An 18,869-nucleotide genomic window follows, 5' to 3' on the forward strand; every position below is an offset into this window, starting at 1 on the left:
TTTTCTGGAAGATGCCTACCTCATCTGAGCCATCTGCACAGTCATAGTCTCCATCACACCAGAATCTTGCTGAAACACAGTCTCCATTTGCACAAGGAAAATCTTTCAAAGTGCATGTTTGAGGCTCTGAAGAAAGAAAAGAAACAAACCTAGGTTTATTATCATTTCCTTTAAATATTTTACACATAACCCCCCCCTTCCCCCAATCAATCAATGAATAAATATGAAAAACTCAAAACAATTAGCTTGCAGATGATAAGGCGTAATTTTCTATGGTATTTTATTCCACAACATATTTTAACTAAATTTCATTTACATATAGGAAGATAAAATTCATTACTTTCACACATTTGGGTTCTACCAGATTTCTTTGCAAAATAACATGATGTTGAATATATATGTTGTGAATTTCCACACATGTATGTCATTACAGGGTTTGTGAGACGTGCACCAGAGACCAGAAATGCATTTTGCATGTCAATATCCCATGTAATTAGAACTAAGCAGATTTCTGACTTTCCATAACATGGTAGCACATCATTTATCACATACCTTTTAGAGTGTGTGGGCCAAGAGTCAGCTTCCCCTATGCTCAGCATTCAGGGGAATGGCAAAGGGAACACAAAATTTGGTGTTTCAAATAAAATAAAATTTTTCACTACTGCTGACACAAACATTGGCATGGGGGACCTCTGGGGAAGAGTCCCACAGAACATAATGTGCTTTCCTCCTGAGAATGAGGACCACTCCAAAAGACACTTTTTGGATGCTGGAGCATTAGAATAAACAAAGGTAGAGAGGTATTGGGGATTTAGGAGAAGTTAAACAAATCACTAAATGCAATTTAGATCTACCAGTCAGAGAGCTTGGGGAAAAAAAGGACTTAAAAGGCAAAAAAGGATTATTTCCACCACAGGACACAATGCATTATGTAAATTATGTAAAATCAAGAATAAGGATTAATTAGTAAAACCTTTTCAGCAGAGAGATGGGGAACAACAAATGACAGTGACTGGACCAAGGAAGAAGGGGGCAAAAAAGAGAAGAGACAGAGCTGACAGCAACAATGGACAGCAGGAATGGACAGCAATAAATTGAGAAATGCTCAAGGGTCCTTTAGTGAGTTATGGAAGGTGCAAGCATGAATGCTTTTGTAAAATGTGCCACAGTGATAAAGAAAAGCAAGCACAAAAGTAGAGGACTCAAACTGATAAAAATTTGGTAAATACCAGTATGAGAATCCACTACACACAAGTTACAAAGATGTAACAAACTTGAGTCCATGTGTTTTGGTTTTTTGTTTGTTTGGTTGGTTGGTTGACTTTCCCAGGATTTATAAAAATCAAAAACTGTTCCAGGAAAGGAGCAGCTTTAATAAACTTTTTGACTGCCTTTTTTCCACTCTTTACTTCATAAAAAATACTCAAAATGACTCTGTTTGAATTTTTTTAAGAGAAATTTCATTTTTCACGTAGGAATGAATTTTAATTTTGAAGTTGTAGGAAAGTCATTTTAAAAGAACATCTAGAGCAATTGCATCAGTTCTCCAGAAATGTTGTATTTCAGCAAATCAAAGGTTGGCATTTACATGGACTCAGATTATATCCACACTCAAATTTTTTTTCAAAGTGTAAGCTCTAGCAAATCCTTGACATTTGATTCTTTATGTTTTCAACAAGCCAAGAAGGAGAATTTCATGATATGATAAAATAGAGAAAGGAAATAATTTGTGGGAAAAGTAATTGACAAGCAAAAAAAACCATTTATCATGTTTCTATATTGATTGGAAAAATACAAGCAAATACTTTTGCTATACTGCTAATAAATTATTTATAAGCAGAGATTTGATACTGAAAAAAATGTACACAAAGAACTAAGTACTCAATTCTCTGTTTGCAAGAAATATTTCTTCTGCTGCTGGGATCCAGCTCTGTGATTTACATATGAACACAGAAAAGTTCTTTTCCATCAGTGCTCAGATTGTTAGAAAGGAATAATTATTAATACAAAGCAATATTAAAGGAACAAGCATTAATGGACTTCTGTATAATCCATGACGGGCAGCATTCTTTAGCTTCTGCTTTACCAAAACACTGAAACTCCTTCCTAAGAAAAGCATTTGGGATATAAACTTATCCCAGGACAAAATTAACTAATTTGTTTTCTTGGCAACTTGTAGAAGCAAGAAAAGAGCATTAGGAAGAACTCGTAGCAGCACAAATATTTTCACACTGATTGAATTCATGCCTTGCTACAACATTATTGTGTTTGCTTTGCTTCAATGGTTACAGTACCTTACATTTTCTTTAATCACATTAAATTAAAAAAAAATATTGGTGCTTTCATTTTGGGTTAGATAGATAGAATAAGAATAATTCCTATGGAATTTTCCTTTTTTGGAGTTTCCTTAAAGAGGAAACCCTATTTTTGCGGTAAATTGGTTTTAAAAATACAAATAAACTCTGAAAGCAAATTCTGCCTCCAGACAGATATTCCATCAGAAGAGTTAAAAACGTATTCTACATTTCTTACTGTGGACTCATCACGTACCAATATCCAAGCTAAAAACTCTTATTTCACAGTGTCCAAAAGTAGTTAAAACCAATAGACTCTAAGACAAATAATGACAAAAGCTCTTTCAAGGAGCTGTATCAGCTATGAAAAAATACCTCCAACTGCTCAATAATCTGCTGAATTAAAAGTAAATATTAAAATTATTTTACCTTTATCAGTTAGTTACATACCAGATTTCTTTACCTCTGAAAAAGAATCATAAACACTGTTCAGAGTAAAGTGATAAGCATTTTTTAACAAGGAATTTGGGTCAAACACTACCTGCTCATTGCATGTTAAAAAAAAAATAAAGCCAGAATGGGTGTGAAAAATTATTAGTGCTGTATCATTGTGCCCCATTAAGAGTTCATGATGTTATGACCAGAAGAGTGAATTTCTTGCATGTGAAGAAACTATAGAGAAAAGTGCAAATGCTTGAGCTGAATTTCTCTAATTCAGTGAATTCATTCCTCATTCTTGAGAAACAACTCATTTTCTGATATAGTTCCCTGACAGCCTTTTGTATATTATATTCATGGATGCCATGAACAATTTATCTCACTGTGCAATGCAACTTATTTTGTCAAATGCTTTTGAAGTTCTAATTTCATATATATTTGTTTCATTACACTTTATTCTGTAAGTGGCTTGATGGTCTATAAAAATTTTATTCAACAATGTCAAATAGCTGAACAGTATTATGTACAGTCCCTGTGCTTCCAAGATTTTGGATTTTAGAACTGTGCCAGCCTAATGTGTTTAATTTAAACAGAAGAATCTGTAGCTAGAATTTAACTATTCATTTAACAAGCAAAGGCAAATTTAAAAAAAAAAAACCCTAGCACCTTTTTTACCTGGGTACTGTCAACTCACTAATTCCATCCATTACAATTAATTACAATTTTTTTATCTTCAAGTCTAGAAAACAACCAAGAACTGAATCTATTACTTAGCTATTAATATGGACACAAAGCTGGCTAACTTAATTTTTTTTTTTCTTAAAAACTTCAGATTATTTCTCTCCCATTATTTGAACTTTTAAATATCACTTTGTATTATGACGATCTGAACTTTAAGGAAGAGAATTATTACTGCTGAATCATACACATGGCTAATTCCAAATATGATATTCAGCACTTATTTTGCTAACAGCAACAACATTTTGTGGAAGTTTTTGTTTTTTCCTTTTTTTTTTCAGATTTTCAACAAACTGCCCAATCCTGTAGATTAACACCACCACAGCACAACTATCGCTCTCTATTTGATTTCTACATGAATACAAAAACATAAAATAATTTCTTGCTACTTGTAGTACAGAAAACTGACACTAATAATCAATTCCTAAGTAAAATCTCCCACAAAGCTAAGAAAACTTTTGTGTGCCAATGCCCCTGGGGTTCAACAACAAAAGGCTCTGAGTGATTACTGAGACACACAACATTTTCCCTTTTTTATGTACCACAGCACTGCTGCTTGCAGTAATAAAACTCACAACATTTTCAAATGCAGGGAGTAATTACCAGGCAGACAAATCCACTTTAACCTGCCAAGCTGAATGAGACACTCTGTACCTATGGGCACCACATCTTGGACTGGAGAAAGGGGCAGCAGCATCCACTCAGCATTAAAATGCCTAATTTATTAATCTGCCTAGCTGACCACCGTGAGGATACTAAATATACACTCGTGGTATACAAACAGGAATGCGTATTCAAGATTATGTGCAAGAAAAAGATATTAAATTCTGAGTATTTCTGAGTAAAATGAAAAAAAAACCCACAGCAATTGTCAAGAGAAGGCCCTTCAGAACTAGTTAGGGAATGTCCCTCTTGAAATATTTTATAAAGACAATAATTATTAGATAAAATCATTACAAATTTTTCATTTCTTCCTGAGACCCAGATGGAAATTAACTCCCTGAAAGTGGTATTACAGAGATTTATTAGGCCTTCAGGTTCCTCATGGGTAGGAGAGAACTGGGTAACTGAGCTACTTTGAATAACCACATTTACTTCTCAATGCAATTAAATAGTAGAGAAATTGACTTCTCAATATGAAACAAGGCAAATCACCTCAAGAATACAATGAATATAAGAAGCAGGTAGAGTTTGATCAAAATTCCTCGTTAAAAAATGCTTATCACGTCACTTCTGAACAGTGTTTATGATTCTTCTTTGAAGATAAGAAATTTGATACATAACTAACTGATAAAGGTAAATTAATTGCAATATTTCTTTTTAATTTACCAGATTATTGGGCAGTTGGAGGTCAGGCATATTTTCATAGCTGATACAGCTCTTTATAAGAGTGAACAGAATTGGAGAATTACAGCAAGGGACATTTTCAATTGTGGCCAGCTGATTTTCAGCAGATCAGAGAGTGTTGAATGAAAATACACAGTTTGTTTTTATCAAAATTCAAAATTTTCCTCTTGCACGTTGCCAACCTGACTGTGTTCTAACATGGACCAAGGTAAAAGTTACTTACTACAGTTTTCTTCATCAGAATTATCTCCACAATCATTCTGGCTGTCACATCTCCAGTGATCTGGAATGCAGTTGTTGTTTTTGCACTGGAACTCATGAGGTCCACAAGTTTTTTTATCTGTAATTAGGGTGAATAATATTTACAGCATTGCAAACAAAGAGTCCAAGTGAGAAAGACTCCCACTAAATGCATTATAAAGTTACTGGATACATATAATGACATACAACCATAATATTTGAAGTTTTACTTTCAGAAATAATTTCTCATAACATTCTTTAAACTTCTATTTATATATTCACACCTTCATCTTAAATTTTATTAAATTAGGATACTCAGTGTATAAACAGTCTTATAAAGTTAAAAAAAATTGAAATTCAGAAGGGGTCACGAGAGAGTATTAGTACACTGAATCTCAAGAACTGAATTCATTTTTCCTGGCATTTGTCTGTAAGATTGTCCTAAAAAAGATCAGACCACATGGTTTACCACTGGAATATTGATTTTATAATTGTACAAAATAGGTATTTCTCAAAAGTTATTTTTGCTTATAATAATTTAGAATAGAAAATTTTGCACTTTGATTTAAATTTTTACCTACTGATGGACTGGATTGGATGTTACTCATATGATGTAAAACATTACAAAGTCTATAGTGCTGAACTGAGGGAAATTTGCTTCAAGTTCTATATTTTCAATGAGTTTTTCAGAGGAGCACTGGAAGCCTCTTAGAGAGATATGTGAACACCCTGAACTCCTCCAGCAGGAAGGAGCTGCCTCTGTGTTTTCTGTGAGCAACTCTTGAATAATTTGTTCAGCTTCTAAGGACTGAGATGAAATGAAGTAAATTAAAAAGTTATCAGTGACATTTTCATTGGGGGAGGAAAAAAAAAGAAGGTTTGCTTTGTAAAAGCTTCAATGACATATTTAAAATTACATGTCACTGTGATTTTGCACTAGAAAATGTTTAAATTTCTGTTAGGAAAAGTCAAAACATGTCAGAACAGCTTCACTCTGCTCTCAGGGCAAGCCCAGGGCTGCTAAGGACTGACAAACTGCAGCTCCAATCACCTGATTCCTCTGCAGCTGAACCACAAATCAGAGCTGCTAATTTTGATGCTAGAGACCAAATGTTGCATTTTCTCTGTTGTTTTAGGTGTGGCTCTGGAACCAGACTGATAAAACCACATTTGATTACCAAGATTGGTGTTGCAGCTCAGTTGTGTGCACTCAAAAATCTGGTCACTGAAACTCTGCCTTTTGTGTTTATTCCTTGTTCCCTGCCAATGTCACAATTGCAATAATTTTTCTCCCAAAGTATGTTTTTTTCCATGATATTTTTCAATATTACAATTTATGGTACTTTGATCATGATATCTCAAATACTTGCACTGGCAAACAATTTAAAATATTCCTGCCAAACTCATGACATTCTTCTATTTTCGTTCTGTAGCTCTGCAAAGGAAAAAGTTTCAATCCTGAAATCCATCCTATATTTATTAAAATACTTCCAGTAAAGATTCTAACTCAAACTGTTCCATTTTGATGTAAAGTATCAAAGTTGTGAGCAAGGACTAGCATAATCTAATGGTTTTTAATTGCCTGGACAGTTAGCACCAATTAACTCTACCTCTTTTCCTCTGAGAAGCTCCAGACACTCCTAAAGGAATCCACATCTCCTGATTCTGCCTCAACTCTCTGAGTTGGAAAGCAACCACAGAAGAATAAATACATTTCCTCTGCTTCTAGAAATGTGCTCAGTGTAATATCTCCAATAACCCACAGCAGCAGAAGTTGACTAAGCAAAATACATATGGCCAGGCAGCACTCAAGCAAAATGAGATTCTTGAACACAAATTTTGCATTGCAGACATTTTAGAAATTAACTCCAAACAATAACAAATTAGTCTTAAATCAACATATGTAGATCCTTTTTATATTCATTCATATACTTCATAGAATTTAATTCTATCAAACTTTGTACATAAAAATAACAATCTTTAACTTGAAAAATAAAATGCAGAAGACCAAATTGTGTTGAAACTGCTGCCATTGTAAGGTCATCTAACCATATTTCAAATGCTAAAAAAATATGGAAAACTTCAAAATGTGATTAAACACACCCTGTTCTTGTCAAGGCTTAGCTGTTCCATGTGTACTCAGCCATGTTTGGCACAGAAATTGTGACTATGGATAAATTTTTGTCTCCTCCAACACAAAAAAACAAGAGCAGTGTATGCAGCCAGGAGATTAAAAATAAAGATGTGGGAGTTTTTTCAGGGGAATGTGTGGTTAAGCTGGGGGACACCTCACTGCAGCATGTTGTGAAAACTTTACAAAGGGAAAAAAAGTGGAATCTATGATGAATTATTGTAAACAGAGACATATTTGACTGACAATGTCTCTGAATCTCCAGTTGTTAGAGGATGAAGGGTATCCCAGGGAGGTTTCAATATGGGCCTGCTCTGCTCACATATTCCTGCCAGAGACAGGACAAAAGTCAAGATGAGTCTCAGATATGAAGCAACACCTCCTGCTGGATATGTTGTGATTTAAAGAACCTTTTGAGCTTGGGACTGCACACAGTCCCAAATTTTTTCTCTGTATTTTTTAGTCATATGAGTAATTTTTATTCTATCTACTGTAAAATGATGGCTCAGAGTGAAGTACTTAATTCTAAACACAGTTTTTCCTATTTACTGTCAGTATTATTTCTTTTTCTCTTAAAAAAAAAAATTGTGACTTGAGGATGAAATATTTTACAATGAAAATATTAGATGAAATTTATGACCATTTGTGCCACATCAGGTTGGCCAAAATGTGAATCCACAGTTTGGAAGCTTGGAATGCTGTCCCAATTGGAAAGCCACAAAATGTTGGAGATCCAGGTGATGTGGAATGGTGGTGGAGAAAGTAGCTGTGACATAGATCAGAAAGTGAGCAGTGCAGGGCTGCTTCAATAACAGCCCAGAAGTGGAGGTGAAGCTTCATCTCCTTTGCATTCACTGTTTCTTCAAGACAAATGATTCCTTGCACTGTAAACTTCTCACCAGCTGACAGGAGTAATTATTTTCCCCATCCTGGCAATTCAAACAATGGTCTTGGATTTTCAGTGTTGAGAAAGTTCATTTTCCCAGGCATATTTGCCACCTCCAGCATTTTTTATATATGCTCATGTGTCAATTATTTGAAACACCTCCATGGAAAAGCGGCTCAGTGCTTTGTCCTTGACTGTAGCCTGTAGTTTTGTTACTCTGTCGTCCCAGAGATAAACCTGTCCAGACACAGGTGTTTCATCAAACCATTCACTGATGCATGGATGAATAATGGTGAGAGCTTTAAATGTTCCATATTTGTCTTGTTCTCCTCCACCTCAGACCATTTTTCTGTGTTTTCCTTTATAGACCAGTCTTGGAAGTTTCACAAGTGTTTTTGCACATGGCTGGTGTGTGTCTTGCACTGCTACCCATCTTGAGGGGTTTTCCAGCAGGACTGATCCACTTACTCTGCCTCTGATTGTCTGTAATCCATTTCCCAGGCAGAATATTTATATTTATTATTTTCTCTAATTACAACAATAAGAGCTGACTCATAACTCCCTGGAGCTCACAGAGCCATGTCAAGTTAGAAACTGCTCTGAACCTTTCTATACCATCAGTCTTAACTACCAGGGTTTGCAAATTATTGTATTTTCGCTATTTATGAACTTCAGCAGCAATTAAATGCAGACTGAACTGATAGAAACTGGATAAAACTGTGAGAAAAATGAAGAATATCACCTTATCCTATGACAGCCACTACATTCTGTGACACTTCTATGACTCTAAATGCCAAATGAGAGCCTCATTTGCAGCTCCTGCCAATGAAGTGGTACAATGGGAATTTTATGAACTACTCATACAAAGATTGCCATTCAGTAAGAACTGGATCAGCCAGAGAATTCTCAGATAGGTATTATCAAACATTGAAAGAGGATATAAAAAGTGGGATGATTATTTGCTTTTGCTAAAACAATTTCAAGCCACAGCAACAGATGCAGAACCACTGGCATACTCACCACAGTTTGCTTCATCCGACCCATCTGCACAATCTGGGTCTTCATCACACACCCACAGCTTGGAAATGCAGTGTTTGGTTGTTTTACACTGGAAGTGGTCTGGAGAACAACTGTTTTCAGCTTTAAATAAAAGAATTCCAGATAAAAATTAGAAATTTCTGCTAATATTTAAAATATGTGCTTTAAAGAAAAAAAATAGGGATTCAAGAATCAGAAATTGGGTATCTCTAGCATAATTTATATAATATCTATAAGAAAAAAGCATTCAGATTTATACTGTTTATAGTTTTGTCATTTTCTTCTATATTATTTCATATAAACATTACGGTAAAACAAATATAATTAATAAAGTGCCTATTGTGATATTCTTTTAACTGCAAACAGACTTACCATTGATAGAATCAATCCACTTTAGCAAAAATCAGACAAGTTCTTTACCTTACCTTTCTAAAGTGACAGTTAGTCAGTTTATAAGTCTAAGGCAGCTCTGGATGCTTTGATCAAAAACAGAATCAAAATTATGCATGATTTTTGTGAAATTCTGGGCTCTGTTAAATTGGGCAAATGTTGAGAAATTTTGACAAATATTTCACTTTATCAGTTTAGAACAACAATTTTTGAATGAATCCTGCAGCAAGAAAAAGATGCAAAAATGCAGCTGAGCTTTCAGCCTATTCTTTAAGGATGGTCTAAGTTAGAGTTTAGCTGCATTAACCTTAGAACAGCCATTTAAAAACAAAACAGAACCTCCAAGCACACATGTGTTTCTAGATGTTCTTTAAAGATAGGTACTCCAAATAATTTTAAACTGTACTGACCATAGGGGAAAACCAGGAAACTTTTGATAAGGTTTTCCCACATGAACATGTGTCCCACCTTCACCTAAGGAATTCTGTAGTGCCTTTAAAAACTTCCCTACCCCTACTGAAAATCAATTTGCTCCTTCATATTATGATTCTTGCCTCTCGGGTTTGCTAAGATGAAAAAATTTAGGTTTGCTAAAAGTTGGTGCATTATTTCACTCAATGTCACATTTCCATAGACTTGGGTATGGTCCTAACTGTACCACAACAAAGAATTCTGATCCTCAGCTAGGACACATCACCAGGGAATTTAACAGTGCTTCACACCAGCACAATGACCTTCATTGTACCTAGGGAAAGCCTTCTGTATGAAATGCGACTTTGAAAAAGTCACCTGGTAAGCAAAACAGAACAGTGGCAGACCTAAAAAAACAGCAACAACAAAAAAGAAAGTATTTCATGGGTCCCAGACTGGTGACATTGGACTGAGAGAGAATCTCACCTGTTACCTGTCTTGTGGCAGGAGCCCAAGCCAGTATGAGCTCATAGCCCCTGAGCTGGAGACTTGGCTGCTCTGATTTAACTTCTGCCAGCTACACCTCAAGGTTTTTAGGAGCCTTCCATGCACCATGTGCAGTTCTTTCCAAGGGAAAAAAAGTAATCTCCCTTATCTTTCACAGGAGCTTTCCTGATCCCTCCTAATCAGTTTTTAAAGAAACCCAACATGCGAACCATCGTAAAGAGCTTTCTGCAAAACTTGTATTTACATCTCTCTGAGCAGTTTGGAAGACAGCCATTAAACAATGACCATCCACAAAGCCTTTCTGTCCTTAGCAACCCTTCTCCCCTTGAAGAAGGATTTGTTCCTTGCAGAAATGCAGCACACGCAAACCTTGAGAAAGCTGATCCAGAACAAGCAGCTCAGATCAGCAGCAGATCTGAGCAGTGAAATGAGTAAAACACAGGACTGCATAGCAGCCCCATCATCTTTGTTACAAAATGATCAGACACAAATTTATTCAGCAAATTTCCATTATAAATCCAAAAAATATTTTCTCCACTTATATCTAAGAAATGTAAAGTGAAAATAAATGTGTGGAAAGTAAGTTGCACTAAAAGCTGAGCAAATGAAAATCCAGTTACATAGATAAATAAATGAAATCCCCAAAGAAACGTGAACAGAAAAGGTAAAAATAATCAATGAAAGAAAAATAATGTAGAAGGAGCTTTGGATCTACAGCTTTTCCAAGAAAAGAGTCTGAAAAACATCTTTTTCCAAAGAAATGTATTGCTGTAAGGCATGGCAGATGAAAGCCTCAGGAAGATGAGTCATTTATGAGGTGGTTCAGAGTAAAATATGTGTTTCAACCTCAGTCAAAAACCCAATTAAATGCCTGAAATTGTTTTTACCCCTCTCTTCTTTGCAATGACTTTAAATTTGGAATTAATAAATGACATTTTAGTTTTCTCTTCTGTATATGAAGCATTGCACACCAGTCCTGTGTGAATTAACTGTTTGCATGTTCTCAAATTGTTTTAGAGGACACTTACAGTGTTTTACTTCAGTTGCCTGTTTAAAACCAGCTACAGAGCAAAACTCTTTAAGCATAACTTACGACAGTCTCTTTCATCTTCTTCGTCACCGCAGTCATCCTGGCCATTGCATCTCAGGTTTATTGGGATACACTTCTGGTTCTTGGTGCACTTGAATTGCCCCGACAGACACACGTGTGTGTCTGTAAATTCAAGGAAAACAAAAAAAAAACAAGTTAAAGTGATTAAAAGTTGAAAAGATTCAAGACTCCAAAGGTAGATGAAGAAAAATGATGTTTGTTGACGGAATGTGAAACATGACATTTAAAGAAGTTTGGCCTGTTTCTGAAGCCTGCAGTGTATACAAGCACCTACCACAGTTCAGTTCATCAGAATTGTCCCCACAGTCATTCTCTCCATCACAGATAAAGGCTGGAAGAGCACAAAGCCCAGTTCCACACTGGAAACGTCCTGGCTGACATCTGAATTCAGCTGGGAAAAGACAAAACTGCTTATGAATACTACCAGAGCAATGGTAAAAGTCTCACTATTGCTGTTCTTATGCTGTGGACTAACCAAGAATACCTATAAACTGGTATTTCCTTTATAATCTCAATCTGAGTATATATTGTAATTAAAGGGTACACATATGATTGCAAGACTAATTTCAAAGTCTGATATCTTTAATTTGTGCAGCTGTAGTTACAATGCTAATGACACAGAGTCAAAGTGCCCTGCAGGTTGAAGCTTACCAAAGGCTCAACAGAGACCTGTAATTTCGGATCTAAATTCTTGAATTCAAGTCTGCTTTAAGAAACTCCCTACCCCACTATAATTCTATTTCCCAAGAAAGGAATTGTTCCTTCTCCAGCTACTCTCATTAGAAATAATGAGCAATTATGTACCTCTATAGTAATATTATATATAAGCATACAGTAGCTTAAAATAAAAACTTATGTAGAATGATTACATATGGTAAAATTTGCTTCAGAGGCCTCTGCAGCAGGAGAAGAGAACTAATTATAAAATTGTAAAAATAGGGGTGAGGGATTTCAATACAAAAAAGAAAAATCAAATTAACTGTTAATTAACCAGAAGACTAGAACACACAGAGCATTTTTTTAAAGTAAAAGCTTAAGGAAGGAAGACAAGGAGAGAACATTGTTATTGCTCAGAAAACTGCAGTGAAGAATAATGTGAATCTAAATGCCTACAATTGCAACAAAACACAAGCAAATGAGATTAGAATCCCACATTTTTATTACACAGAAAAAAATCCCAAGTAAACCTGTCAGAACTTTGCATTCATGCAAAGAATTCCACAATTCAAAATTAAAATCTTTAGTGAAAACATAACTGGGATGAAGTAGAGTGTTTGAAAGATGAAAAATGCATATGATTTTCCAAAGACTTTAAAAGGCTCAGAGACCAAGGAACATAAAGTAGTGCTGCAAACTGAAGTGCCCACAAAAATCCTCTTCCTAAACTTTATAAATAAGTGTTCTGTTTGTTTTGGGCCCTGGTGACAGAGGCAGCGCGCACTCACGGCACTCGGCGGGCTCGTCGGAGCCGTCCCCGCAGTCATCCACCGTGTCACACTTCCACCAGAATGGGATGCACTTGTCGGTTTTGCAACGGAACTGCAAAGAGGAAAGGCCAGCAGGAATAAAAGATTTCGTGTTGACATTCATGCATTCATTCATTTATTTATTTCTAAGCAGGAATGGCACAGTTTATGAAAATCGGCTCTGCCGTGAGACATGGCTTAGAAATTTAACTTCAGGTAGAAACCAATTTTGGATTTAACTGGAGTCTGCTGTTTAAACTTGTTCAGTCTGTTAACTTATTGTGCTTGCAAAAGAGAAAAAAAGAGATTCTCTTCTGAGAAAACAATGGAGATTGCATGCATCCAGGCTAAAAAGAGATAAAGAGGGGCTCCACCGACCTTGGGGCTAGAGCAGACAGAAAAGCTGAATCTGGGTTAAAAACACCACACTACAGCCACATGACCGAAGAACTGTGCAGGCTTGTAAAAATTGATAAAACAGTTTAATGCATATGCAACAAGTTAGAGGGATAAAATAAACTCAGGAATTTTTGGAGGTACATGTGTTCTTTAAAGGAAACTCTCCCACATGCGCCCAACGCTAAAATAAATTATACCGACGTTACAACTTTTACAAGTTGTGGAGTGTTTTTTCCACAAATCAGCTGCTTGAGATGTTGAAGCATCAAGGATTTTCTGGCTGATAATTTTACAAAACTTGTATTTTAAATTTTGGGGTTTTTTTATTTGGAGATGTTTGGCTCTGAGGTTGTCAAGGTGCTAAAAATCACTGTAGTTTCAATGACTCTGTTACACTGGCTTACAATGCCCCAACACAAACTGCTCATCACATTTTGCTGCATTCTGTGAATTCATTCTTGAAGGTCTTATTCAAAGCAAACACTTCAATTCTGCTTTTATAGACTGTTGAAGCCCACAACATCATTTTTCCAGATAAACCCAAACACCCACAGTTACAGAAAAGAGCCTTAATGTGTGGTGTTGTGTACAGTATTGCTTACATTGTTTGAATTAAATGAACAAACCAAATGTAAAGCCTTCCAGACTTTCAAAAGGATAAAACATCCGTACAAAAAACTGAAATATCCTTTGTAAGAAGGCTGTGCATTCACTCTCTACTCAGGTGACTGTTCTGACTGAAAGAGGAATGCAAACAAAACAAATGGTACAAACTGATGTAATTTTCTAGGGCTAAACCTAAAAACTGAGTACATTATGTGGCTCATGTCAGGGAGAAAAATCTGGGTAGATTATCAGTCAGCTTTTAAGAAATGTTGGTTTTCCTACCCTGTGTCTCTATGAACAGAGAAAGTAAAGAAACCAAGAGATTTAGAAGGGCAAGATTTCTGTCTCTGGGCAGCTTTTTTCCACATTTTAAAAATCGTTGATTATTCAATAAAGCTGTAATTAAATGGTATATTACATTTGGTGCCTTAGCTCAGTTTATCTTTTCTGCCAAGAAAAATTAGGGTTTCAAAGGCACTTATGATAGAGCACCTATAGCTGGAGCTACATCAGTCCTGTAGCACCTTGAGGGACTTGCTGTGTAACAGGCTGGGCTGAAGGGCAGCTGTTACTGCCCCACATAGATCTGCAGCTCAGAGGGGTCAGCAGGAGGATGCCAAAGGCAGGAGACAAATAGAAACTCAGACAATTATCATTCTTTGTGTTCTCTACTTGTTCTGCTCACCACAAGGGAATTCAGGCTGTCAAAATGGCATCAGAAAGTTATTTCCAGGAAATAGGCACTCACTCTGAGATGTTGTTATGAAGATACTTGCATTCCCTTCTAAACTGCAGAGACAGAACCCTGCAAAATCAGGGATCAGGGTCATATGGGTCTTAAGTGGATGGAGTTTTGGTGTTCAGGAGTCTTTCTTTTAAGTAAATGTATTTAGTGTTTTCATTGATTAATTTTTTCTGTTTTACCTATTGGATTGTTTTTAACACAAGTCTATCATTTTCCAATCTTTCTAATTGGATTGAGGTTGTTTTCTTTTTTTAATGCAAAATTCATTCATGCATCCCAAATCACTGTTACACACACTTTGTATTTTGATATTTCAGACAAATGTTTTTTCAAGGCTATTTTTACGGGTTTAGCAGCTCTATTTGTTCTGATGACTGGCAGGAACACCAACATTCGAAAGTGAGCAAGTCCTGTATTCTCTGGAGAAAAAACCATTTGCAAGTGTTTCCCACTAACATCCTTGGAGACGAAATGCTCTGTGGAATCTGGTCCAGCTGGGATTCCTGCTTCAGATGCATTTGCAGAGGGCTTTGGCCACAAACCATGGCAGGCAGGGCACTGAAGGGAGGGGACGCCTGACCAGGTGGGAAGAGTGGGTTCATAGGAGTTAGTGGTATGCTAATAGAACCATCCTATATTTGGTCAAGTTTCCAGTTCTCCTCCTCTGTTGGTTCAGGACTTTTTTCTTAGGTCATGTTCATAAGGTCATGTTCTGAGCTGTTTTTTCATAAGGTCATGTTCTGAGCTCACCCTCCTGACTGGACCTTGTACCCCTAGGGAACCCCTCCAGGGCTGCATTTGCCCTGCCCAAAGGGTCTTTGGACCCAGTTCTGTACCCTGAACCCCCTTTGTTATTTTTGTTAATAAAGTTTTTATTTTCCAGGCTGGATCCATCCCTCCCATTCCTCTTCCATCAGCCAGCTCCTCCCGGCTAAGGCGAGCAGGGAGATCACTGCACGCTTTCAATCTCGTAACGCTCCAAGTGCCCCCCCTGAGTGCTGAGCTCCTTTTGAAGCTCCCCATTCGCTGTTGCACAGCAGGAGCAGAGCAGCCCAATCCCTGCAGCCCATACCTGGCTGGCAGTGCAGTTGGACAGGCACGTCCTGTTGTCCGCGGCCAGGTAGAAGTTGGTGGGGCAGGCACAGGAGTGCAGCTTGTCAGGGGCCAGCAGGCACAGGTGGCTGCAGCCACCATTGTTCAGCGTGCACACGTGTCTGGACACTGTGGACAGAACAGGGAGGTAGCTCAGAGACTTTTGTCTCAGCACACTTCGGGGTATCTGCTTTATGGATGAAGAAAATGGTGTGCCGTGTACTGTCTTTACAATGCAATGTCCTAAATCAAAAACCCACAGAGGCAAACTCTTCCTGCTGCCTTTAAGCTGTTCTCTGTTGTATGCAAAAATGAATTATTACCATGGCTGTAAGTTCAGTATTGAAGGAATGAGAGGAATAAAAAAGCTCTTTTTATAAATATAATGAGAGAAAAATTAGCTTATCTAGGTCAATTGCCAAATAGCATTCAGTTACAATTCAAATACAGTGATATCAGCAGATAAGACACAATCATACCACTCACATTCTCTGACATTCCCTCAGTCTAGCAGTATTTTTCTGCAATAGTAACACTTTTCAAAGGACCAGGTTAAAAGTTTCCATAACACACTGTTCCCCTTTTAAAAATGGTAACTTGTACTGTAATGCAACTTAACAGTTCTTTACTTTCAGTCAGTATTTTGGTTAATTTTTAAGCACATAAATTATCTCTCTACTGAACAAGTTTTGTTAGATGTATTTAATACTGGATGTGCTTAAAAGATTAATCCAGATTTATGTTTAAAAACTGTAATTTGAAAACTTCCACAATCTGAAGCAGAACAGAAACAATCATTGCAGATAAATGAGCATGCAGTACCTCAGGACATGGCTACTCAGCTAAATACATCCATGTGCTGCTTGGGAAGCAGAGACAGGATAATTACCATCAGGCTGCCTGTAGGAATGATACACCTGGATGTCTGTGATGGTGTGCCACGAGTTAATCAGGGAGAGCCTGTCTGAGCCAGAGGTTTTGTGGGCACGGCTGAGGGATTTGGTTTTCCCGTCTGTCCAGTAGATGTAGTCCTCAAACAATGTCAGTGCAATCACCCCTGAGATGTCTTGGTTAGGGACTGGAAGGAGAGATCCTCAGATTAATGCTCACCCTTGGGAAACTGCCAGCTAAAATATTCCCCACTGCACAGTATTAAAATATTCCCCACTGTAACTTTCCCTACTCTGCATAAGCAGCATAAATTGACTCTTTTACTGGAATAAAAATTATTAGAAAACAATCAGAACATAACATAAACATTTCCTGATGCTTTGTGTTAATACCCTTTCATAGAATTAATAGCATTTTATTTCATCAAAATATACTGACAAGAGAGACAGGAAAAATAACCAAAAACTGACATTAAAAAAACTTTGCAGTAAGAGAGATTATTGATCATTTCTAGCATCACCAACCACACAATATAAAAAAAAAAGTCCATAGCTACAGTACCACAGATTTATGAGCCAGCATCATTTGGAAAAGGATGGAGGGACAAAAGGGAGAAAAAGCTTTGGAGCATTCTTTATCCTGCAGTACAGTCCTTAACCTGAAGTATTTGTTCTTGGTAAACAGTAGCTGAATGCCACCTTTTTTTTTTTCTTCCTCCTTTTAACATCAATAGGAGTAATCATAAATGTTACAGGAGAATATCTGACCACCATAATTAATTTGTAAATTATAATCTTTTGTTGCTGAATCATCTAATTACTGGTAGAGGTGAAAAGGCAGAGCAGCTGACTGTCACATTTAACTAGCACATCTTTTAACACCTTTACCTTATTTTCTACATCTTTTTACCTTAAAAGTGTTGACATAGAGTAGGCAAATCTCAAATTCCTGTTGGAACATTTTACAGCTCACTGAGATCTGATGACTGGTACTGAGTATATGGAACAACAACGTAGAAAATTCAATTTTCTACCCAGCAATCCTCCCTGTTCTGAACTCCAGTGCAGGGCATGCTGCTCCTGGTCAAGGAGACCTTGCTGCTTAGGCCTGAAATTATTTTCCCTTTTTATATGTCTCCATGAAGCACATCTATCACACTGAAATAAGAATATGATATTTTTGAAAGAGCTTCAGATCATTTCCGAGAAATCAGTCAAAGTCTAAAGAAATCTTGGCAATTTTGACCCTAATCCTCATTACAGAGGTCTTTGCTACAGTTCCATACACGGTACAGTACAAGAAAAGCTCTTATAATTTCTGTGATTTTTAGAGTCCCACTGTGTAATGTTTCCAATGAGGAACACAAACCAGGCTGACAGGAGGAGAAGGATGGGACATCAGAAGCAGCTGCCCTGAATGAGGCCCTGAAGCTTTCCATAAAACTAATTATTTTATTTTTGCTGCAGTTCTGAGACAGTATTGGTTTATATAAATTATGACCCTTGCTTCTACTTTTGGCACCAAATTAAAGATGTCAAAGGTCTCACTTCAGTCTCTCTAAAGACAAAAAAAACCCCTTTTTTATTTTCTCTTTTTCTGATCAAAGTTAAGTTTAAAATCAGAATAAAACAGCATATAAAGGCATTAACATACATGAAGAGATTTAAATTTAAAAAATTATTTTGATTTCAACATCTTTATTATTACCCACCAATGAAAAATACACCCAATAGTCATCCTTATTTTGGCTATCCAGGAAGCAAACCCCATAGCCTAAGCATAGATATATGAAAAAAAGCTTATTCTCTGGTTTTGTGTATGTTTGTGGGTAGCCAGACAATTTATCCTGCCTTTATTGGATTGGACATACATTAAAATCCAGATGAAACTTTATATTCATGACCTGAAGAAGATTCAGGAGATTGCCTTACACTGCCTGAATTGTCCCATCACACTGCATTAAGAGAGAAGCCAAGTTAAGTGTATGGCACAAAATATTAAATGATACAGTTAGAACACTGCACAGAAGAACATTGTTCATTGACTCAATTACAATTTTCATTTATTTAAAGAAAAATAAATTCTGCAAGTACCAGGTTGAAAAGCTTAATTCTTTTAAACTTCTTAAAAATAAACCCA

The 18,869-nt window shown here is 36.6% G+C and overlaps 1 protein-coding gene across 6 annotated transcripts in view; it reads right to left on the reverse strand.

Annotated features, from left to right (window-relative positions):
- Window positions 1–18,869, reverse strand: part of LRP1B (LDL receptor related protein 1B) — a 638,345-nt gene that overhangs the window by 63,337 nt on the left and 556,139 nt on the right. For 5 of the 6 annotated variants that reach the window (XM_077181743.1, XM_077181742.1, XM_077181746.1 and 2 more), the window contains 8 exons: window positions 16,729–16,917; window positions 15,820–15,968; window positions 12,977–13,070; window positions 11,806–11,922; window positions 11,514–11,633; window positions 9,095–9,214; window positions 5,041–5,157; window positions 20–126 (listed from right to left, as the gene is read on the reverse strand). In XM_077181743.1, the coding sequence (XP_077037858.1) occupies window positions 20–126; window positions 5,041–5,157; window positions 9,095–9,214; window positions 11,514–11,633; window positions 11,806–11,922; window positions 12,977–13,070; window positions 15,820–15,968; window positions 16,729–16,917 (1,013 nt within the window). The remainder of the gene's footprint in view (window positions 1–19; window positions 127–5,040; window positions 5,158–9,094; window positions 9,215–11,513; window positions 11,634–11,805; window positions 11,923–12,976; window positions 13,071–15,819; window positions 15,969–16,728; window positions 16,918–18,869) is intronic. The other variant, XM_077181744.1, reaches the window with a different exon arrangement.

The sequence above is a fragment of the Agelaius phoeniceus genome, chromosome 7 (genome assembly GCF_051311805.1).
Source record: "Agelaius phoeniceus isolate bAgePho1 chromosome 7, bAgePho1.hap1, whole genome shotgun sequence".
In the NCBI taxonomy this organism is placed as follows: Eukaryota; Metazoa; Chordata; class Aves; order Passeriformes; family Icteridae; genus Agelaius; species Agelaius phoeniceus.